Source organism: Strongylocentrotus purpuratus, unplaced genomic scaffold, assembly GCF_000002235.5.
Source record: "Strongylocentrotus purpuratus isolate Spur 01 unplaced genomic scaffold, Spur_5.0 spur5_scaffold_5, whole genome shotgun sequence".
Classification (NCBI taxonomy): domain Eukaryota; kingdom Metazoa; phylum Echinodermata; class Echinoidea; order Camarodonta; family Strongylocentrotidae; genus Strongylocentrotus; species Strongylocentrotus purpuratus.
Window position 1 is genome coordinate 3,379,208 of NW_022145611.1, and position 24,322 is coordinate 3,403,529.

Below are 24,322 nucleotides of genomic sequence, written 5' to 3' on the forward strand. Positions count from 1 at the left end.
GAATATTTGTGTGATCAGTCAATCTCACAGATATCTATGATAAGAAAAACAAAACCAATTGTGAAGAAATTAAAGCATCTAAAATCATGACATTGGCTAATTTATACATTATCTTTAGGTTCCAAATTCCAATAACACACTCAATGCAAATTAAAAAACAACAAAAATCAAAACAAAAGGGGAATAAAATCACTACCGGTATTCAACCCTTTCATTCCTCAAGAATAACACATTGTACCATTGTTTACTATGTATAATGTTTTTCATTTTATTATCAATAGACGTTCTGCAAATATTAATAGTAAGTATGCTACAAAGTATTATTGTGGACACAGACAATTATGTAATGTGACATTGTTCATTTTCTGTTTCTTTAAAACTACAAATATGAGACTAAAGCTAGTCAGGTCCTATAATAACCTCTACTGTCTGTTTATCATAGACACATTCCCCTCCGTGAAGGCACAAAGTCGTCCACAATATAACACATTATAAGCAAGATTTCTCCAGCATTAAAGCAAGAGAGGGATGGAAAGAAAGTATTAATAATAGCATTAAGCATTCCTCCACTTGCAATCCAAATTGATTACATATAAAACAATTCTATGTGCAAAATATATATCAAATCAATTTACATTATAAAGATTTACAATCATTTACCAGAACTACTATACATGATTCATATATATGTGTAGAGCAGAATCTAAAATATTTTGATCTTTCTTCTACTTTAAGAAAAAAAATAATCAAGTATCAATGATCTTTGAATGTGATAAGCTGAGCAAAGAGAAGTTACAAAGAAATGAAACATGGGGGAGACAAATAATATGGCAAGTCATGAAATGGAGATGCTGGTTACACACAATCCACACGTATGGTACAGTATAAGTTGGGATAAGTATCACTTAACGGTGTCATATAATTCTAATGTAAAATGGAAGAGTTTCACCGTTTTCTAACAATGAATATGAAAACACAAAACGTGAAGAGAAATATATATTCTAAAAAATGAAATCTCATAACTTTAGGTGTGACTGACTTACTTGCAAAGATTAAGCATCCACAGTGCTGTGTACATGTAGTATAAGTAAGCTGTGTGTAAAACCCAGAATCCTTCCACTTCATTTTAAATCTTAAGCCCACTGCACAATACATGAACGTCCTGCGATCAGATTTTTGAAGAAATGGCAAATGTACTAGATAGGATAGCCAAATAAACATCATCTTCCTACCTTATCTTTTAATAATAAGAATACTCCAACCAGCAATTTTAGTGCATTAAACTCTTCTAGTCAGAATAAAAGCTGTATCAGCTACAAATATCGTAGACATTTCAAACTATATGATACTGGTCAAATGTCACTACAATTCTGAACCGAGTTAGCTCTTCCTCTTCCAAGGAAGCATGAAATGCCTTGAATATTAAGATTTTCTTAACCACAAGACTAGTCAGATCCTTGGTCAATAAGATTTTGCATGTTTGAATGTTCGTATTGGAAATTCTTCCAAAAATCAGATCATATATTGTGCGGTGGGCTATAAGCATTATCTTATTTCGTTCGTTCGTGTCCCCTTAGATCAAGATTAATGTAAATTATCTTAATTATCTTAATTAAAAACGTAATATTTTTTTAGCTAATCATGCTGGTATGAGAAATGAATCCTAATATCAGTCACTCTATTCTTAGAAAGGTACATCACAAATGTAAGGGCTGTTTTATATACATGTACAATTAAAATAAAAGAAGACAACAACAAAAAACCTCCATCCTCACCTTACCTTAAGAAGACTTGAAAGTTCAAGAAGATAATGAATTCAAGTTATCATAAATTCCATTTCTTGCCAACTACTTTGAGTCCAATAGGCTTATTGTGGATTAATCGTCTCTTAACTTGAAGCACATTTTTTATATAACACTCTAACACTCATATCTCCGACAATATAAAGGTAGATAGATATAATTTTTAAACAATGAAAAATGCAAAATATTACCAAGTTGCTGAAATGGATCTTTGGTAGAAAAAGCCTTCGTAAATTCTCCCCTTTTTTTTCTACTAACAAATATGGGGGAAAAATTGCTACTTCCACACTTTTGTATAAAAATTACACACGTATGATGAAGATCATACAATCTTACTACATAGGTAATCATCTACATGTTTATATATTTAGTGACCGTCGCATCTATGACCATATAAAAATCTGTACAATAGAAATGTAGAATGACAAGTTTGTCCATTGGTCTAGTAAATATGTACCACTTCAAAGTAATATATCTTTCATACAAAGAGGACGTACCGGGTCCCCCTCATTGAGAAAACTTACCAATGATGGTCAATTTACCATCAATATCAACTACCATGGCAACATCACTCAACAGCCAATCAAATCAAGTTTTCCACAGAAGTAACTATTAATGGTAAAGTGACCATTGATGGTAATGTTATGCAATGGGGACCCAGGTTTCATACCAGACATACATACACAATATTGAAGATCATCATCAACCTTAACCCTTCTATTACCACTAAGCTCTTTTTTTCACTCAGAAGCAATCTCTGGTTATATTTTGCTCAAAGGACAACCTATCTGCAATATAAGAAACAATAGTTCCTTAACTCAGTGAAAAAGAAGGTCTAAAGAAAAAGCTTAAGAGGTCGATGATAAGATTAAGAAGATGTTGATTACTCAAAAATTAAGTAGAAACATTCATGGGTAATATTTTAGGATACACCATATTAATCCCAACGTGCAAAAATGACAGACCAGGAAGGAAAGAGAATATAAATGTTTTAAACTTTTCTTTGATATAAACTCATATTCTTTAATTCCATCTTTACACCGAATCCATCAATTTATTCTTGCATATCTAAAAGCAGATATACGATAAACTAAGAGATACCTTTTGTTACCTTTGTAAGTTAACATCCAGTAAATGTAGCAATAGATGTTGAATAACCAAATCTATGAGGGGGCATAAATAATCTGTACTGTCAGAGAGAGAAAAATCAGTATAGAACATGTGTTTTACCCTCTGCCTGACTCAACTCACAATATAAACCTTAAAATCTGATGTTTTGCACCAAAAACACAACTTATACAAGGAATGAGAGCTATTAGTGAAATATAAACTTGTCGTCTTACTGCATCAAAGAGACTTTCAACACATGGACATCATGTTGTTATAGCAGCCAGGTGACAAACGATGATAATGTGAGGGGTGGTCCTCTCTATGCTTTGACTCCAAGCTTCTCAAGACATTTGAGTCCCTTCTCCTCATATTCCTCTCTGGAGATCCAGAATGTATCTTTATCCTTCATGATGTCTGCTAGCACAGCCCCACCAAGGAACACCATGTGCTTACGTCGCGGTGGATCCTCAATCCTCAATTTGAATTTCTGATGGAACAATAACAATATTACATTTACATACACATAATATCTGCTTGTGTTTTCTATGGAAAATAGAGAAATTAAAAGAAAGAAAAAAGAAAGAAATGTCCATATGTTCAACTTTTCATGTTCTTCAATGGGTAGCAAGACAGTGGAGTATGTATGAGATTTACAAAACTAAGATTCCAAACTCCTTAAGACCACTGCACACTTCTTTAAATCTGATATATTTTTAATGAAAATATTGAAAAATAAAGAGTGTCTACATTTTTTTTTTTTGGGGGGGGGGGAGCTGAGTGTGTCAATATGGTTTCCGCTCGCAACACTCCGCATCGATGGCGCAACTTGGATTCACTCACAAAGCTTGTAAAGCTATCGATTCTAAAGAATACATGGTTGGATTGTTTCTCGATTTGAGCAAAGCCTTTGATACATTAGATCATTATATTATGTTGAGCAAATTGGAAGATTATGGAATTTGTGGAAATGTATTATTATTATTTAAGAGTTATTTGTTAGACTGGTCTCAGTTTGTAGTTATAACTAATCATAAATCTTCAAATAAGCAAATTTGATGCAGAGTGCCCCAAGGGTCCATATTGGGTCCTTTACTTTTCTTGGTTTATATAAACGATACCATTACTTTTTCTAAACTCTTACAATTTTTTGTAGTTGCAGATGACACCAGTGTGTTCATGTCTGGAAGTAATCTGAACATGTTTTTAGATGCATTTACTGTCGAATTACATAAATTGAATGATTGGTTGTTAAATAATAAATTAGTTATAAATATTGATAAAACTCAATTTATGTTATTTACAAATAGAAAAGTTGAAGATGATAATTTGATTATTCATTTTAACGGACAAGCTATAAATCGTGTTTCTTTCACTAAATTTCTTGGTGTTTACATCGATGATAGATTGACATGGCATGAGCACATTTTTGTCATATGTAACAGAGTTGCTGAGGGAGTTGGTATTATTTATCGATTAAGACACTTCCCACGATCTATTTTGATTAAGTTATATTATGCTTTGATAATTCCACACATTAATTATTGTAATATTACATGGTCAAATGGTTCTGATTATTTTATGACAAAATTATTTGTATTACAAAAGAAGGCTGTTCTAATAATTTACGAAGGCCCGTTCAATGCCCACACTTTGCCACTTTTTCAAAAATTAAAGCTTTTAAATGTTTATGATATAAATCATTTTAATATTGCTATATTTATGTTTATATGTTCAAACGGTTTACTGCCAAACTTATATCATGTAAATTTACATTCAATTATGAAATACATTCTCATGAAACTTGTAATGCTGGTAATTTTCATTTTCCTAAAATCCGTACAAATGTTTCAAAAAAGACAATTTTTTTCAAAGGGCCAGTTTTATGAAAAAATATCCTGTTTAATATCAAAAACTCTAATTCAATGAATATTTTTAAACGACTGTATAAATCCCATCTTTTATCATTGTATTCAATCTCAAAAAAAATGATGTCACGTTTCAGTTAAAGGTACTATGTCCCTTTTGCAGCCAAAGTCATATTCTGTAGAACTTTGCAGGAATTATAAATATGTCATGTATGTCCTATCTGTGAAATTTAAACGTTAGCAGTGTCCTCATATTCAAATTATGCAAGGAAACCCGTTTACTTGCTAGACTTCACTGTCAGACACTATTGAGTGACTGACTGGCTTTTTTTCTTCTTTGGTAATAACATACATGAAAAGAGTTGCAAAGGGTACATGAGCATTTGTCTAACATCAATAACCCACTTCTTGTGATGGCCAAGAATAAACTGATTGAATCTTTGCGCAGCATAAAACGTATGACCATTCGGTACAATTGTCTGAAAATCAAGACTATTACTTTTGGGCTCTATAACCCTAAAGTCGATTTGACAACTAAAAGTCGTTTTTTCCCACTTGAAGACATTTTCGAGCCCCATCTTTTTAGGGAAGTTCTAAATTAGTATTATCTTTCAAATGCAGTTGGAATTTATCTTACTCATTTTTTTGGCCTGCAAATGGGACATAGTACCTTTAATGCACTTTGTAATGTATTTCCCCTCCCCTTCCCTTCTCCTTTCCTTTTTCCCCCTTTTGTATTGGTGTTAAAGTTTTCTCTGCTTTTCTTTTCTCAACAATACAGTGTATATTTGTTAAGGGGTTGACGTTCATAAGGCTAATTTTGCCCTTTTTGTTAACCCCCAAATTCCCATAAAATTTTGTTTGCTCCTTCCCTTTGTATTTTTCTTGTTATTGATCTTTATCTGTATATCATGTTTGTATGTTTTAATGTTTTTATGGAGAATGAAATAAATGAAATAAAATGAAATGAATATGTTTCCTCTCTGGTAACCATATGGTTAAGGCATTGGGATTCCAAGCCATTAATTCATCCTATGCACATTGGCATTATAGAAACCATAAAACCATCAAAGAAAGTAAAACTCATGTCTCTTATCTATATCAGGAAATAATCGTATATGGTTAGTTCTAAAAAGAATTAATACTTGTCAACTAGCAACTTCATTAACTTTGTACAGCTAACATACATGCCACTAGACATTCAGAACTTCTTAGAGGTAATTCAAATACTCCTCATGAATAATATCAGTCCAAGAAAGACATCCTTATGTCTGTAAATGCAATTGTTACCAATAACTCAATAGTCATTCCACTGTATAAATAGCAACTGTAATAAATAAAGTGCATCACAGCCCATTAAATTCATGTTATGTATAATATAAAAATAATAACAAGATCAAGCTATGTGATGGTCACATTAGCCATGTATGTGGGTTAGATGAAGACCAAAAATAATCTGAACATGATTTCAGCCAGCCAACATACATGCTAAGTAAACTATTGATTTGAAACAAGTCTTTAAATGAGCACAATGAGAGAAGTACTTACGGATAGCTTTGAAGTGTCACCCTTTAGCACTCTTTCAAGGTAAAGTTGTTTGATCTCTCTTTCTAGACGGGATGGGAAGCCTGGGTACATGGTAGAACCACCTGATAATACTATGTGTTTGTAAAACTCTGGTCTCGTATCTATATCAGCAGCCTGAAATCAATCATTTCATTAAAAAACAGTCATTGCTAGCATTCATGTTTGGAGATTCGTAGCATATAACTTGGGGTATAAAAAAATATACACAGTATATTTGGACATATCTGAATTTTATTCAAGCTACCAGATGTGTCCTAAATTGTGAAACTATGGAAATACACAAAAATACCTATCCATGAAAAACCACGCTATGCATAATATGAAAGCCTATGATTTGGGATGGTTGATGTCATATTAAGTGCTTGTGAGGGGTCAAGTTTGTCACAATTTGTGAAAGAATTAGTTAGAGAAAAATAGCATGTATACAGTAGTTTTTCCTTAGTGCATTTGCCATCAGACATTCAGAACTTCTTAGAGGTATTTCAAATATTCCTCATGAATAATATCAGTCAAAGAAAGTCATCCTTATGTCTGTAAATGCATTCACCCCTGATCTAACTGGGCATTCTGAGATTTTTTTTATTTTTTATTTTATTATTATTATTTTTTTTTTTGGGGGGGGGGGGGGGTGGTTCTTCCTATAAAAAAATAGGAAAAGCAAATGTGCACACAAACATACACAAAGTATTGATTTTCATTTGCTTTGGCCCAGCATGCAACAATGACATGCCCCTGTAGTATTGATATTTACACAAGAATTACTTGGAAATCATGGACAGAATATCACACTATCTAGCAAATGTGTATTTCAATATAAATGGAAGAAAAAGAGGTCACATTCAAGAAGTTCCATTTTAATTTTCACTTCACTCACTCATCTATAGAAGGGACTTTAAAGGAATCGTTTAACAATGTTAAATCTGAGATGCACGGCACAACGTGTTATCAGTGTCTGTGATATCATGTGATATTGAAGCAAAAAAAAAAATGGCGCTTCAAATTGATCATGAAGGGTCTCAAAAAAGTAAAAAATCTTTGAGTGACCGGTTTTACCATACTCATTTTCCCCAATAGACTGTAGTGTTATAAAAACTGTTAGGAAAACGAAATCTGAAATTTCGATTTCCAATCATAAAAATCTTGATATACAGACAGGCGATCAGTTTGTAAAAGTCATGGAGTTCCTGACTGACCTTAAGGTTTATAATTATCATTGCAGCATGAGCTAAATCCAGGATTGTGTTTCACAATCTGAGACAAAGTTACCCAATGCCTTAAATGAACGATGGTAAGCTTCAGTACAAGAAGTATGTTTGATTGAGATTCCAATGAATTAGTGTGATAAGCAAGCAGGTATACCTGGATTGTATTGAAGAGTAGTTCTGATATTCCTACTCCTTCTTGATTGATTAGATGTGGTTGGAAGAGAGCCTCTGGTGCACCAAACCTTTCACCTCCGACCTTTATCTGACGCCCATCAGGAAGCTGTACAAAACAAAACATTGTAGAAACCATCAAACCGTGTCTCTGGAAACTATCTTGGAAAACACACAATCCTCAACATCAGAATGATTTATCTTCAGAAATGGACTAGTATGGGAATAACAGCGAAGAAATAACTGCCTGGCTGTATCTATATTCTTTCCTATTTATGACACCTGTATAGGACTGTTAGACATCCATGTCAAGAAAGATTACCGAGAGTCCTTTTCAGGACTCCTCAATCCTACCTCTCTCTCTCTCTCATATGGTGCACCCGCAAGCCTACTGTACATGTCCAGTTAGTTGTTCAAAAGAATATTCATATTTTCAATCAGGCATACTAAAAACCAGACAATTTTGCAACATGAAAGTTTTGTGATATACACAAAAATACCTATCCATGAAAGACCACTCTAGATGCATAATATAAAGGCCTATGATTTGGGTTGGTTGATGTCATATTAAGTGCTTGTGAGGGGTCAAGTTTGTCAAAATTTGTGAAAGAATTGGTAAGAGAAAAATAGCATGTATACACAAATTTGTCCATTTTGCATTTTGCCATCAGACATTCAGAACTTCTTAGAGGTATTTCAAATATTCCTCATGAATAATATCAGTCAAAGAAAGTCATCCTTATGTCTGTAAATGCATTCACCTCTGATTTACTTAGGCATTTTGAGAAGGTTTTTTTTAGGGGGATAGGGGGGAGAGGGTTTAACATTTTTTGAAGAAATTGAAGAAATTTATTTTTCAACAAATTTATGAAAAGGAATTGGGCATATTATAAGCAAGCATATGCAAAATGTTGTTGATCTATCTGTGAATTAATAGTACTCGAACAGTACTAGTACCCATAGTGGGATGTGTCCAAGATTAGTTTTTGTTAGAGAGCTTTATCAATTGCGTTTAAATCCAGATGGAGTTATTTTGGGGTTTTCATTCAATCAAATCTTGTGACATTATCATGAACTATTCATGCCTCTGAAACAGTTTCATCAAATTTGGACATGCATCTGCTGCATCAGTGATCGATGCTAGATCTACATACCTAGCATGCACCACTACTAGTCGATTTCCTTGTATAGTGACAGTATTGCACTGGCATTCAATGTATTGCACAACCAAATACTTTAAGAACTCAAGGAATTTGTGAAAATTTCATGCACCTGAAAATATCTGGTTTTATAGTAGTTTAAACAAATCTTTGAACAACCCCCCAGAATGTCTGAATATAAAATAGTCATTAAATAATTATTTAATGAAAGTTGTTCATTTTTCGAGCAGTAAGAACGATCTCAACATGCAAGATCAGAGAATTCAGCATCTACAATTATAAGCCAGTGTTTGAACTTGTTATCCTGCACACCTTGGTATAATTGAACTTCAGCAAAATCTTTTCAAGAAAGAACAGAGGGAAGACACTTTCTTGGAGCATCGACTCAATTGAATTTCAACTTGAGCAAATTTGAATTATAAATGCAAGATAGATTGTATTTTCTTGTTATTATAAGACTTGTGATATACATGGCTTTGAATGATTACTTACTGAATAGCTTTCCACCAGTACTGTTGTCTCATTTGAAAGCTTTTGCTCTTGCTCCACATTGTACCTGAAACAAACAAAGAAACACCCAAAAATCAAATCATAATATACATATCCAACTGAGGATCCAGTGGAACGCATGTGGCTGGTCACTGTTTAATTGTCACCTGCTCCCCCCCCCCCCCCCTCTCATGACAAAGAATTAATAAAAGTTGAAGATTTGTCAAATTGCTTCAGTGAATTGAATTTGGCCTCGCCGAAAGAAAGATCTCCATGGTCTACTGTTTAAGGCATTGCATTCTTAGCTAGGAACCTGACCTGGGTTCAATTCTCTGCGGAAATTTGATTAAGCTTTGCGCCATTACATCTCACTATTATATATACAATTAACAACAGAATCATCCATACTCCTTGCAAATTTGATGTTGTTTTTTTTGCTTTTTGTAACTCAAGAATGTCAAGTAGACTTATTGAATGAGGGCTGATGTGGAATACTTTGCAAATGTGTCCTTAATTGTGAAAATACAACCAAAAAATACTCTAAGCATAATATAAAGGCCTATGATTTGGGATGGTTGATACCATATTAAGTGCTTGTGGGGGGTCAGATTTATCACAATTGTGAAATAATTAATAAGAGAAAAATAGCATGTATACAGTAGTTTTTCCATTGTGCATTTTGCCATGAGACATTCAGAACTTCTTAGAGGTATTTCAAATATTCCTCATAAATAATATCAGTCAAAGAAAGTCATCCTAACTGCATTCTGAGAATTTTTTATTTTCTTAAAATTAGGAAAAGCCATTGTACACACAAACATACACAAAATATTGATGTTCATCTGCCCCCCCCCCCTTGATAAAGAATATATAAAAGTTGAAGAGTTGTCCAATTGCTTTAGTCAATTGAATCTAGTCTCGCCGAAAAAAGGAAATACATTCCTTAAGTTAATTATTAGTCAAAAGGCAGGTTCAAAGATGGTTAAGAGCCCTGTGTGTTGAATAAACTTTGAATTTGAATTTGAAAATAATTTCAAAATGTTGGATGTTCTATTTAGAGAGATTAAATCTTTAGAGCTTTAAAGATAAAGTTGAGTTCTGGTCATGTGATTGCATTGTGAAAGAAACGGTGTGGAATCTATCAGTAAAGGTTGATCATCTAGTATATAAGTATTCGTGTGTATTGCAAGGTTCTGGAATCATCAAAATGATAAGAAATTTGGCCAAATCTTGGCAGAGTTACAAGCACTGTACACAGAATGATGTATATGGGACTACACGAGCACATGGCAAAAAAAAAACCTAACCCCGATTTTTACGATGTTTCATGTCATATTTAGAATATAAAGGCATTTGAAGAGCCATGCTTTTCAGGAAACATGTTTAATCTGATGTTCTTCCACCCTTGCAAAATAACAATAATGCTCACCAATTATTTTTTTACCTCTTCACAGAACTCAACCTTCTCTATAAATAGAGTATTTAGAGCTATTAAAGTAAGTATTAGAGCTATTAGAGTAAATATTAGAGTTATCAAATTAAGCCAAGTATTAAAGAAGCCCATATGACTTACCCAACATAGCACAATTTCTCTTTCATAGCCCTGACGGTCTCAAAGTCTGCAGAATGGTTGAAAGCATAGCCTCGAAGGAGAAGCAACTGAATAAAATAGAAAAAAGAAACAAACTAGATGGAATTCGACTGCGCGCAGTCGAAAATGATGCCTCCGTTATAGAGCAATTTTACAAACCAAAACAGAAAAAAAAAATTGAATTCACGTTCAATGGTAATCCATTGACAGGTTCTCAGAATATTGTGATTACAAGCAATTTCTCATTTACATATATGACCCTTTGATCTTTGACCTCATGACCATAAAATCTACTCAGTTCATTGGCTCTGCAAGATGTTCTGAGTTAAATAGTAATCCATCTGTCAGTTCTAATGAGAATGCGTTCACAAGCTATTTTTGCATACATAATGGGCCCATGACCTTTGACCTTTGACCTTATGAACCAAGAATCTACTCAGTTCATTGGCTCTGCAAGTAACAAACATGACCTAATTTTGGCATGAATCCATCAATCAGTTCTTGAGATAACGCGATCACAAGCTGTTTTTGCATTCATAATGTGCGCTGTGGCCTTTGACCTTTGACCTACGTGCTCCAAAATCTAATCAGATTGTCTTCCTATGGTGATACACACTATCATTAAGTTTGAAGTTTTTACATCTCCAGTGGTTCTTGAGATATCATAACAATCTCAATGTATGGAATTTCATAAGTTGACCTCTTTGACCCTTGACCTTTGACCTACGTGCTCCAAAATCTAATCAGATTGTTTTCCTATAGTGATACACACTATCACTAAGTTTGAAGTTTAAATCTCCAGTGGTTCTTGAGATATCATGATAACAATCTCAATGTATGGAATTTCATAAGTTGACCTCTGTGACCCTTGACCTTTGACATACGTGCTCCAAAATCTAATCAGATTGTTTTCCTATAGTGATACACACTATCACTAAGTTTGAAGTTTAAATCTCCAGTGGTTCTTGAGATATCATGATAACAATCTCAATGTATGGAATTTCATAAGTTGACCTCTGTGACCCTTGACCTTTGACATACGTGCTCCAAAATCTAATCAGATCGTCTTCCTATGGTGATACATACTATCCTTAAGTTTGAAGTTTAAATCTCAAATGGTTCTTGAGATATCGCGCTAACAAACTCAATACAAGGAATTTCATAAGTTGACCTCTGTGACCTGTGACCTTTGACCTACGTACTCCAAAATCTAATCAGATCGTCTTCCTATGGTGATAAATACTATTCCCGAGTCTTAAGTTTAAATCTTAAATGGTTCTTGAGATATTGTGATAACGGTCAAACGGGACGGACGTACGGACGGACGTACGGACGGACGGACGGACGTACGGACGGACGGACGTACGGACGGACAACCCGAAAACATGATGCCTCCGGCACCACCTTCGGTGGCGGAGGCATAAAAATTACCCACACACATCCTAAAGAGTGATGATCAAGAAATTGGTTAGAATTAGACATTCAGAACGTCTTAGAGGTGTTTCAAGTATTCCTCATGGATAAAACTCTGACAAAGAGAGTCATCGTTATGCCTGCAAGTTTGGAATTTTGATGAAGACTGATACTACTTGATTCAGTCAGACCAGTTCCTGCTTTAATAAATGTATACAATCAATAAACCTATTCATATTTTGATACTGTACCCAAGTGATCATGATTTTATCTTGGTTTTATGGAGAAAATATTTGCATGTCGTTGCACATCTACACTTCACACACTACAAGAGGAAACATACATCCAGCAAATGTTTATCCCCCAAATGAACTAATGGCAATGGATGCTTTGTAGCAAAGATTCATGGCCATGGTTTGTTTTATAATGACCAAACAGACATGGGTAAAAAGATGCATAAAAGCGAAACATAGAATATCTTTTAATTTTGCTCATGTGCATTGACAATCTTTTCATTAAACCTTGAAATGTAAGTTTATATCAAAATGTTATGCAAAATGAGACCATTAATGAACATTTTCAACAAAAATCATCTTTGATGCATCATTCTGTCCACACAGGGTATATTAGCATTTCTGCCAACAGGTGAGATGGGACTGAAGAAAGAAGGGGGAGGGGGGCAATTGTCAACCTTTTCTAGAGCTGTTTTGTCTTCTTTTAACAATAATAATATTGGATATTTCTATAGCGCACATATCCACCAGGTAAGGTGCTCAAGGGGCTCCAACATTACCCCAGCTCTACTAGGCTACCGACATAGTGCCGTGACGGGACTTGAACCATGAACCATCTCATCTACAGTCCAAAGACGTATCCACTAGACCGAGACACCTCTACATAAGTAGAGATTTAGTCAGTAAGTGCTGAATCACTTTTAGGTTTAGTGTTTTGAGTTGACTTACTTTGATGAGATGCCTGGTGATATCCCGACCAGCAATGTCTAATCTTCTAGTTAGATGAGGAAGAGAGAAACCTTCATAGACAGGACAGATATGTGTCACACCATCACCTGAATCAACCACTACGCCTGTCAGTAGACCTATGTAGGGAGAGTCAAAAACAATCTTCTAGTTAGATGAGGAAGAGAGAAACCTTCATAGACAGGACAGATATGTGTCACGCCGTCCCCTGAATCAACCACTACGCCTGTCAGTAGACCTATGTAGGGAGAGTCAAAAACAATGCTCAGTACCTCGTATGTATCATTCATATGTCAATCTTGAATGAACTTTTAGATTGTTTCTTATTCAGAAATTAACATTAGCAATCACAAATAGAGTCTATTTACATTTGCTTTTAATACACACAAGATAGTAGGAGACCAGCCTGTAGGTCCCGTGACCAATCTCGGGGAACAAAGGTTTGAAAGTGTTTTTGTGTTCCCTGATGAATACCGAACAATTTTGACTTGGGCTGCCCCCTTGAAAATCCCAGGCATTTTCGTGAGGGGTCAACAAAGGTCATACAGGGTAGAAATTCAAATATATTCCAATCTTGTCGATATGCATATCAAATTACTCGTCTGGTCATGAGGATTGAAAAAATGTATAGTTTGCTATACCTCCGACCTTAAATGAGGGCACTATGGTCAAAAACGTTAAAAGGTCAACACACTTTTGACTGGTGGTCAAATTCATCAACACGGTTAACCTTATCAAATTTCATATCAAATTACTCGTCTGGTCATAAGGATTACAAAAATGTATAGTTTGTTATACCTCTGACCTTAAGTGAGGGCGCTATGGTCAAAAAGGTCAATGCACTTTAGACTGGTGGTCAAATTCACCAACACAGTTAACATCGTCTAATTCTAATGATTTTAGTGTCTAATAATATGTTTTCTGACATAACAAATTCAACTAAGCAACTTTTAAAACCAAAAGTGGTTGCCATAACCTTGAAATTTCCCTCAAACCCATGGATAAGAAGTTATATATGTTTGTCACCGAAACGGCAGCCATTTTGAATGTACATGGTCAAGGTAAGTACTTTTAATTTTGAAAGTTGTATAGTTGAATTTGCCGTGTCAGAAAACATATTATAAGACACTAAAATCATTAGAATCGGACAATGTTAACTGTGTTGGTAAATTTGACCACCAGTCTAGAGTGCATTGACCTTTTTGACCATAGCGCCCTAATTTAAGGTCGGAGGTATAACAAACTATACATTTTTGGAATCCTCATGACCAGACGAGTAATTTGATATGAAATTTGATAAGGTTCACTGTGTTGGTGAATTTGACCACCAGTCAAAAGTGTGTTGACCTTTCAACGTTTTTGACCATAGCGCCCTCATTTAAGGTCGGAGGTATAGCAAACTATACATTTTTAGAATCCTTATGACCAGACGAGTAATTTGATATGCATATCGACACGATTGGAGTATATTTGAATTTCTACCCTGTATGACCTTTGTTGACCCCTCACGAAAATGCCTGGGATTTTCAAGGGGGCAGCCCAAGTCAAAATTGTTCGGTATTCATCAAGGAACACAAAAACACTTTCAAACCTTTGTTCCCCGAGATTGGTCACGGGACCTACAGGCTGGTCTCCTACTAAGATTTAATGACTACCATTACCAGCTCAACTGATCATTTATTGATATTAAGAGTTCAAAGTTAAAGGTAGTAAAAAGTTTTGGTATGGGGTCATGAATTTGGTTCAAATGAACATATTGAAAGCATATGCGAATTTTCAAAATCAATGATCGTTGTCGCGGTTGAAATAGTAAATGATAAACTTTTTATGTTGTATAGCTCCCTCTCAAGACTGATATTACTTTAGCCTTAAAACAATGTTTCTCGACTACAATCGACTAATTTTGCTATTCCCGTTTGGAAATTACATATCAGAACTGCATATTCTGAGATTTTCATGGTCGCAGCTACCATGGAATGACCTTAGGTTCTATTTGAAATATTTGAAATTTACCTGGAGCACCGGTAAATTATAATTATTCAAATTTCTCGAAAGCAGAAGTGTTTTAGGAGCTAAATTTTCTAGTGCTTATAATACATCCACAGGGGCATCAAAATGTATCAATATTTTAAAGAATTACTATCCATCCGATTTTCAAAATTTCCCAAAACTTTGCATTACCTTGCATCAATGGAATGAATAAGTACTTTATCAATAAAACTGTGATGTATTTATTGAAATAAATATAGCCCCTTAATCATATGAGAATAATATTTCATGAAAAAATAATTAACTTGTATATCAGAGTTTTAAGAATTTCATGAAGAAAAAAATTCCCTGTCAATCATTTCAACCTATTTCCAGTTTGAAACATCTCCAGTGCATAGTAAATGAGTGATATAAGACATGAGACATGAAAATAAGTATCACAAACTAATTGGACTACCGTATTTACCGGCGATAAGGCCGCAGTGCCGCATAGGCCCCACCCCCAACTTTGACATTTCATAGAGGGAAAAAAAAAAAAGAGAACAAAAAAAAAAAACGGACAAAACATAATGATCGTAATTTTCTTGTAGAACACTCTATTTTTTTACAAACTGATACGAAATTCATCAATATTCTTTTAAATTTACAAGTTTACCTAAAAAATGATCGTAATTTAGCAGATCTTCATCGAATTTTAAGCTAGAACTGTATCGCATGCAGATTTGGTATCCTAGAATACCCCAACCTCGATGTGCGGTGTAATCCGAAATAGCGTTTTTCGACCTGCACAGTTGCGTTGCGCGGCAGCTAGCTCCGTAAGTTATGGCCTGTCCCTTTTTTTTTTTTTACTTAGATCTAGATCTATCGGCAGATTTTATAGAAAAATAAGTTATGCCTTTTCTTTTGTCTTCATGTCAACTATGCAACATAAAATTGTTGGTAAGTTGTGTGGAGTTATTCTAGAATTGTCCTGTACCGTTGTCTATAGTCATCCTACCGTTCATAGTCCCACATGTGCAAATGGACGTGATGTTTTGACTGCTGAATTTTTTTGTTGTAGCGTAAAGGTCGCACCCCGACTTTTTGATATTTTTTCTTCCAAAAACACTGCGGCATTATTGCCGGCAAATATGGTATTGACATTCCTTGATTTGAGTGATTTTCTTAAATTCTCTGACTATAAAAAAAATAATTTGGTTATCATGTTTTCCCTTTATTTCTATGATTGCTTGGAGAATAAAACTTTATTAAGATTCTTTTGACAAGCTAACAACTGCAATGGATGGAATTAGTTAGAACTACCATTCAATGAATTCCATTTCCACATACCTTGGGCGTACAATGTAAGAACAGCTTGAATAGCAATGTAGACTCCTGCAAATCCATATGTTTCAAACATGACCTGAGTGGAAAGTGACAAACATAAAAAACATATCTAAATAATGAATGGGCTTTGGCTTAATCTCATTGATAAGTCATATAAATATATGCCATGAGACAATGTGACCCTAAAAAATAAATCAGTTAAACTGTCCATACATACGTGCACTACTTCTAGCTACCTAAGGAGATAAGTGTCAAAGGTCACTAATAATACTACAAGGCTTTTATAGCGCATATCTTTGCCTTAGCCTCTCAACATGTTCAGTTCAGTTTATTGAATTCCATCTTTAAAAACATTTTTTCAAGTTTAAAACATGCAATTTCATGTAAAATATAATACATAAATTGGGATAACATATACATGTAAAATGAATTAATACAAAACAGAAAAAGGCACAGCTGTAAAAAAAAACAAGAAACGGTTTTGTCTGGACAGCTTCCTATCAAATTAGATATAATAAATATGGTAATAAAACAAGTAGCAAGTAAAGTTTTGGATAGTATCATTCAGAAATTGCATAACAACTGGCACATGCTAAGGAGAAAAAAAGAAGGATATAACAGGAAAGACAGGTGCTGTAATGGCAGAGTTTTGACAGGACTATAGATCTGTTCTGCTGCAGGTATACCATTACATGTATACCATTACATTACAGCAGCACTATTTCCCGTTTATCACTTCCTTGTTCAACTTAAGCTAGCTTGTTTCAATACCAAAATGAAAGAGAGATTTACGTTGATCACTCAATGAGCATATCTGACTTCCTTGTTGCATAGACCTGATCTTACTTCCTTTTTGCAGTTCCATAATCCAGGAATAGTGAATTTTAAAATATGAAAAGAAAACGATGTTCCCTGAACTGTTCTTAGAAGGATGTATCCACAAGTAAAAATACAAAAAGTGTGGCTTTATCTTCAATCTATAGATGCACAACATATTCATATTCAATATTGTGTGTAAGAGAAGTTGAACAAAACTATTAGACAAAGAAGAAAAGGAAATGCTTACCTCGACCATCTTTGCTCTATTCTTGGTTGGATTCATAGGCGGTTCAGTGAGAAGAAGCTTGCATTCTCTTGTATTGACATTCAACCTTGTTTCACCAAACGTGTAGTCCCATACATGCCTCATGTCATCCCAGTTCCTCACTATACCATTCTCCATTGGGTAATTGACTTCCAGCATAGACCGAAGCTGACTGGCTTCATCACCAACCATTAAATCCTATAACCATACATTAAATCAACATTAGATAAGGTCATCATTAGCATTCAAAATATAATACAGTGACTACATTTGTAATTATCAGAACAGTAGGTGTACCTCTTTCCAGCCTAATCATATTCATCATCATCATCATCATTCACTACAGTCCCCATTTTTCCATCTGAAGTGGGGTTACCAACTTATTATTTTCTCTAGCATCCTCAACATTTAGACCAACCTTACTGCTTTCTTTCTTCATCTTTCAATGAAATCTTCAGTCTTCCTCTCCCACTAATGCCTTCCACTTCCATATAATAATAATAATAACAATAATAATAAAAATAATAATAATAATAATAATGAATATGAATAATGATGATGGTGATATAATAATAATGATGATGATGATGATGACGATAACGATGATGATGATGATGATGATGATGATGATGATGATATAAATTACAATAATAATAATAATAATAATAATCAGAATAATGGTAATAATAACAATAATAATAATCAAACCAATCTATTTGGCACTTTTCAAATCATACACAATGCTAAATTTCATTGATTGAGGAATGGGGAAAACACCTTGCGGTGAACATTTTATGCAGATTTGAAGAAAAAAGAGCACGATACAGTATTTCACAAAATAGGGTGATGTACATGTAAGTCAATAAAGGACCGTGGCTCATATAAAATCAAGAAAATTGGGTGAGAATAGTGTACTTTTTGTGAATTTGTACTATATAGAGCAGATTTGTACCTGTTTTTAGGAAAAATAAGTGGTCTTACTTGCAAGAAAATAGGGGGTCAGTTATTTGCTCTGCTAACAATCAAGCATTACCTCAGTGAATATGAAGTGACACCACCACTACTCATACTGGTTGCTGAATATAAACAGGGATCAGATATGTCTTACCCCATTTAAAAATATTTACCTTTAAATAATTAAAAACTGGAATCATCAATTTTTAATAACAAAGTGATAAGAAATGAGGCATTCTAGAATAAATTAATGATAGGTTAATTGATATAAAATTGATGCTGGTTTTAATCACCTTCCCCGTACCCGAACTGTTTTAGCCCCCAAAACAATGTTTACAGGACCTAGTTACTGGAATGTCCTCCCTTTAGAGTTAATCAAAAGTCCTTTTTTATATACTTTCAAACGTAAACTGAAGGAACTGGTGTTTAACTTTAAAGCAAATCTTGATGTCAATGTATAACTTTTATTTGCAAGCACATTGGGTTTGGCCGTCATGCTTTCGGAAATACGTCTAAATTTGTTATTAAAATCATCCTTACTAATCAATATAATGTGTGCAAAACATTATAGTACCACATAGGGTATGCTACCAATGATTCAGTTTTTTTTCCCATATATTGGATAATAAACATTTTGAGGAAGAACTTACATGGATATATAGGTATCGTTTCACATTTTGTTTTCCATGTAAATATCTAAGCACAACAATAGACACTAATTTGAAGAAACATAATTCTAAATCGTGAGATTATTATCACATTCTTACATGTTATTCAGGAATGAGTTTACCTGACTCATTTTCAAAATCACAGCAAAACAAACAGTCATGCAAATTATTAAAGCAGACACTATACAAATAGTGCATGCTCCGGTGTTCAGGATTACAAAATATATAAACTGACAAATTCAAAATTCCCAATTTTCCCAAGTGATGTCATATTTCACCTAGGCCATAGGCTGAGCTCAGTGAAATATAATCATATGATGTTTGGAGGTGAATTTGTAACAACGATGCATGCAATATTTGTTTTATAAAATTAAGAGTATTTATGATCTCATGCCTTGCTCCATTGGAGTCAGGCCCTGCTGATTAAATTCAGGTTGCCTTTGTGTCAGATGCATGTAGCTGAATGTAAGATAATGTAAACAATGGGTTCACAAAGAGAGATGCGCAGTCTATTTCACTTTTGTATGCAATATGCCATGCAACACCGTACCCTTGAATAACAGGAAAGATTTTTAAAGTATTAATATCATAGCATGCACAAAATGAATGCATTACAGAGGAACATAAGAGTACTATGCACTATTTCCAAGACAACGCTTTAACACATGATCCAATTTTTTAAATCTATATATTTGAAGGGGATAATCCCCTAAATTTGTAGGGCATGCAAGTTAAACAAACATAAAAGAAGAAACCAGAGGGTAGAAGAGAAATGTTAAATTCAAGAATAAATCTTTTTGAACAGCTTACTTCTCCTAGCTCCTTCTATCTTTGTTCTCTTACTACCGCTATTTATATTGTACATGGAAATTCTGTATTTAATGAACTACAGTTTTTCTTTTCTGGTATTGACTTATTTTCCACACACTTAGAAATACTTTTAAGGGGCCTTCCTAGAACATTTTTCTCTTTGCACTTGCTTTAAAAGTGTATTATGTAAATAATGGACTATAAGGTGCATGTATTTGATAATATGGATTATAGCAGCTTACTATAATAATCATAATAATATTAATAATGATTATTTTTAAAAAAAGGACATGGTATAGCACAATAGTATAAACTGACATGTATAAGCAAATGTTTTGACTCACAGTGTAGAAGGGAAATGGGATGCTAAGATTTAGGGCAAGAAGGGATATAGGCATTAGGAAACACCAACATACAATTTAAACACCAATGAAAACAAATCAACACCACTAAATTCTAAAGAGAGGAAGACTATACCTTATTAAGCTGGAAGCAATAAAGAAATAATAATACAAACAAAATAAGGAACTGTGAGTATATATAAATAAAGGCAATCAATCATCTTCTGAAATGTCATGAACTTTGAAAAATCATTCAAGATATGTACTACTTTGAAAGAACTAAACATGAAATATGTACCAAAAAGTAAGGAGAGAGAGAGACAGAGAGAGAGGGAGGGAAATTACTTGGAAAGTTTTTAATGTATATTTTTATATGACATGAAATGATTCTTGTGCCTTTAATGCTTCATGATTTCCACATTTACTAGGCAGTTAAATATGAAAAAGATGTTACTATCTATACATTCTTTTTTTCTCTTCTTTTGAAAACTGAAATGAGTATATATATATTTGTATTTACTATCTTGCTACATTCATAAAACTGAGGACTATATATGAATGAAAAGTGCCTATTAGTACAGGTGAGCATCCTAAATGGGATTCAGTCTTCACTGAATTCTAAACTCACCTTGATCTCAATATCACCAACTTTAGTATTTGATCTGATGATAGGTCTCCCAACCAGTGACGGGAAGATGTGGGAAGGAAAGTTGTTACCTGCAAAACCACACTTGACAAACTTTGAAGACAAAGAAAAATACAAAGAAAACATAGTGTGAAAAAAAATCTTTTGAAAATTTATAACATTTGAATATCAAAATTTACTGAATAATTAAGTCAGGACCGAACGTCCGAACGTTGACAACAACTTGACAAAGTATGCTATCAATGACTATCACCTTTAGGATAACAAGAAATAAAGTTTTGAATCTCAATATAAAAACTTTGACCAATTTTGCATGATCGCGCGATGCACATAGACTGCATAGGGATGCGAGCAATGGGAAGGACTTTTGGCGCTAGTTCAGAAGTCTATCCTTCTGTTATTACCAAACTTGAGAGATGTATAAATGATATCAAAGCTTGGTCCACTGCTAATGATTTGAAGTTAAATGAGGATAAAACTGAGGTTATACATGTAACATCTCGATTTGAAAAGTCCTCCCATTTACCATCTGTCGAAATTGCTAATGTTCCGATACAACCTGTCAAAAGTGCATGTAACCTTGGTGTCATCTTTGAAAATGATCTTAGGATGGATGATTATATAAACAATATTTGTCGCTCAGCTTCATATGCCTTGTACAAGATAGGTCGTATTCGAAATTTTCTTGATCAAAAATCTACCGAAACGCTTATACATGCATTTATTACATGCCGTCTTGATCAATGCAATAGCCTTCTCCATGGCCTTCCAGACTCGCACATTGCAAAACTCCAGAGAATCCAAAACTGTGCTGCCAGGCTTGTAACACGCACACGTTCTTGTGAACACATCACCCCAGTACTTCACGAATTGCATTGGTTGCCGGTGACGTACCGCATTATGTACAAAATCTTAGTTTTAACTTATAAATGCATTCATGAATTGGCACCAATTTATCTGCAAGAATTAATCCAGGAATACAAACCCTCATGCAATTTAAGGTCATCTTCACAATTAAACCTTGTATCTACTTCTGTGTCAACTCTTTCTTATGGTAATCACTCTTTTTGCAAAGCTTCTGCTGAACTTTGGAACAGATTACCTTTAAATGTCAAAACCTGTCAAACCGTTAACCTATTCAAAACTAGTCTTAAGACATATTTATTCAAAATTGCATTTAATGATGAATGAACTCTGTTCACTTTGATGTGTATTCCATATGTATTGTAATTTGTAGGTTTATTTGCATTTTTTGTTTTGTTTTTAAGATGCAATTGTATATAGATCTAAGTCTATTTTATGTGTTATAGCGCTTAGAGACTTCGGTGGTAAGCGCTTTATAAGTAACGTTTTAATTATTATTAATTATTATTATCCAAACTTTGACCCGTAACTCCGTCATGGAGTTTCTCACGTGATTCACGGCAAACTGCAGCACAATACAATTAAATAGAGTAAAGTACCCGGTAATCGGTCAGCTCCGGTTTTCGGCCAATTGGTTGGATACATGGTAAAATCACTTTAAAATACATCGCATAATAGCATAACACATATCCCACACATACCATACCATGCCAGTGTCACTGAAGAACCACATTTGCAATGAAAAATATATCCTAAAATATCACATTTTAGCGATGTAATCGGCGGTCCCGCTACCCAAATCTGAAAAATCGAGTTTCTTACGCGTGTATGTAAGAAATATGGGTACCATAAAATGAGCTTTATTTCAAGTATTTTTCAGATATAGAGCCCGATTTTGTGCTGGTCGCAAGCTCAAAAGTATCTCATCGCATGTATTAAATCAATGCAGCCGCACACCGCGACGCACACACGATATGTCCGTCTAATTCAGATTCCAACTTCCGATCACCGCTGTGCCTGTATTCGGTCAGGCGAGCACCCGGGAGCTCCGGCGTGGGATACCTGCTCCGCCCGCGTGTGCTATACATCAGCGCAGAAACGCACGGCGCGCGCGAGCGCTTCCGATTGACTTTGTACATGCGGCCGTAAACTGAAACGCTCGGCCGATAACCGGCTCCAAAACAGTGAAAATTGAAATGAATATTGTCATGGCAATTCGTGATTTTTTTGGGGATTCTTTTTTTGTTTAAATAATAATAATATTTGCTTCATGATTTGAACAAGAAATGATAATAAATAGGAAGTAAAGAGTCCAATAAATAGGATTTTGTCTTAAGTGGCCGAAAACCGGGTACTTTACTCTACTGTACCAACGGTGGGGTCTGGGCACGCGCATATGTTCAGTTAGCGACCGTAATTACAGTCGCTAACTTAACACACGTGCGCGCCCGCACCCGACCGTCGGGACGGTATGTAATTGTATTGTGGTTCAGTTTGCCGTAAATCCTGTGAGAAAGTGCATCGCCTAGATTATAAGTCTTCATTTTTAGGAAAAATACTCTGAAAAAGATAAGAAAATTGACACGAAACAGGTAACAAACATATCGACTATTAAATCATGACCTTTATTTGGACATTTGATGAATATTAACTTTATTTTTGGTAGTCTGTGTTTTAGTAGATAAGGTACAGACCAAAGTTTGGATAGACTCCTGAACTAGCGCCGGACTTTTAAGGACACAACATCGGACGACTCGACTGTCACGTTGTTGGTTTTCGTAAAATGACCCCGTTTTCATCTATGTGAGAGCAGACTTCTAAACCCAGGCATCACCAAGGAGAGCTTTCAGCATTTTCTATTACTACTGGTGTATTGCAGGCTACGCCTACGCCTACGCCCTACTGCGCCTGAAACTCTGCTTGCGCTGCCTTCCGTTCAATGCCCTTGCCTGGTCGGGCCGCCGCCCGAGCCCTCGGTTCAGCGGCGGACGTAGATCTACTGCTGTAAACAATGAAGCCTACTTCCTGTTTACATTCCAAAAGAATGTCTTATAAATCTTATTTGCAATTATAATATAATTAAAAACGCATATATACAACACGAAAACTTACCCCTGTGCCATTATCGCACACAACTACTTTCCTCCCTTGACTATCCATGTTGGATTTAGATGGATTCTAAGAGGTCTTCAGTCTTTGCAAGATCAATCAGGAAGAAAGACCACCGCCTATCTTTTATTTCCTGGTTAATCAATTTAATGATCTCA

At 34.6% G+C, this 24,322-nt stretch overlaps 1 protein-coding gene and 3 non-coding genes across 6 annotated transcripts; all 4 read right to left on the bottom strand.

Annotated features, from left to right (window-relative positions):
- Window positions 1–243: 243 nt before the first annotated feature.
- On the bottom strand, window positions 244–24,302 carry LOC579126 (actin-related protein 2). 3 transcript variants are annotated; one of them, XM_030998367.1, is made up of 12 exons: window positions 24,168–24,301; window positions 21,174–21,284; window positions 20,682–20,690; window positions 17,755–17,970; window positions 16,692–16,764; window positions 13,518–13,611; window positions 13,356–13,398; window positions 10,963–11,048; window positions 9,393–9,456; window positions 7,724–7,849; window positions 6,326–6,478; window positions 244–3,399 (listed from the first exon to the last, which is right to left on the bottom strand). In XM_030998367.1, the coding sequence occupies exons 1-12, from the start codon at window positions 24,213–24,215 to the stop codon at window positions 3,232–3,234; spliced, it is 1,191 nt and encodes a 396-aa protein (XP_030854227.1). In that variant the 5' UTR covers window positions 24,216–24,301; the 3' UTR covers window positions 244–3,231. The 3 variants fall into 3 exon arrangements, with proteins under 3 accessions (XP_030854227.1, XP_030854226.1, XP_030854228.1); XM_030998366.1 differs by lacking the exon at window positions 13,518–13,611 and having other exon boundaries at window positions 13,356–13,492; window positions 24,168–24,302; XM_030998368.1 differs by lacking the exons at window positions 13,518–13,611; window positions 20,682–20,690 and having other exon boundaries at window positions 13,356–13,492; window positions 24,168–24,302.
- LOC115929798 lies at window positions 6,822–6,893 on the bottom strand. The gene has a single exon (XR_004066738.1). It is a non-coding gene; the product is annotated as a small nucleolar RNA SNORD61 (small nucleolar RNA).
- Window positions 8,412–8,483, bottom strand: LOC115929799. The gene has a single exon (XR_004066739.1). It is a non-coding gene; the product is annotated as a small nucleolar RNA SNORD61 (small nucleolar RNA).
- Window positions 10,079–10,150, bottom strand: LOC115929797. Its single transcript, XR_004066737.1, has one exon. It is a non-coding gene; the product is annotated as a small nucleolar RNA SNORD61 (small nucleolar RNA).
- Window positions 24,303–24,322: the final 20 nt, after the last annotated feature.

Coding starts and splice junctions, on each gene's coding strand:
- LOC579126 (XM_030998366.1), bottom strand. CDS start 24,215: ATGGATAGTCAAGGGAGGAAAGTAGTTGTGTGCGATAATGGCACAGGG. Junction 13,493..16,691: donor TCTTACATTGTACGCCCAAG/GTATGTGGAAAT, acceptor CTCCCTACATAG/GTCTACTGACAGGCGTAGTG. Junction 11,049..13,355: donor TCACCAGGCATCTCATCAAA/GTAAGTCAACTC, acceptor TATTTTATTCAG/TTGCTTCTCCTTCGAGGCTA.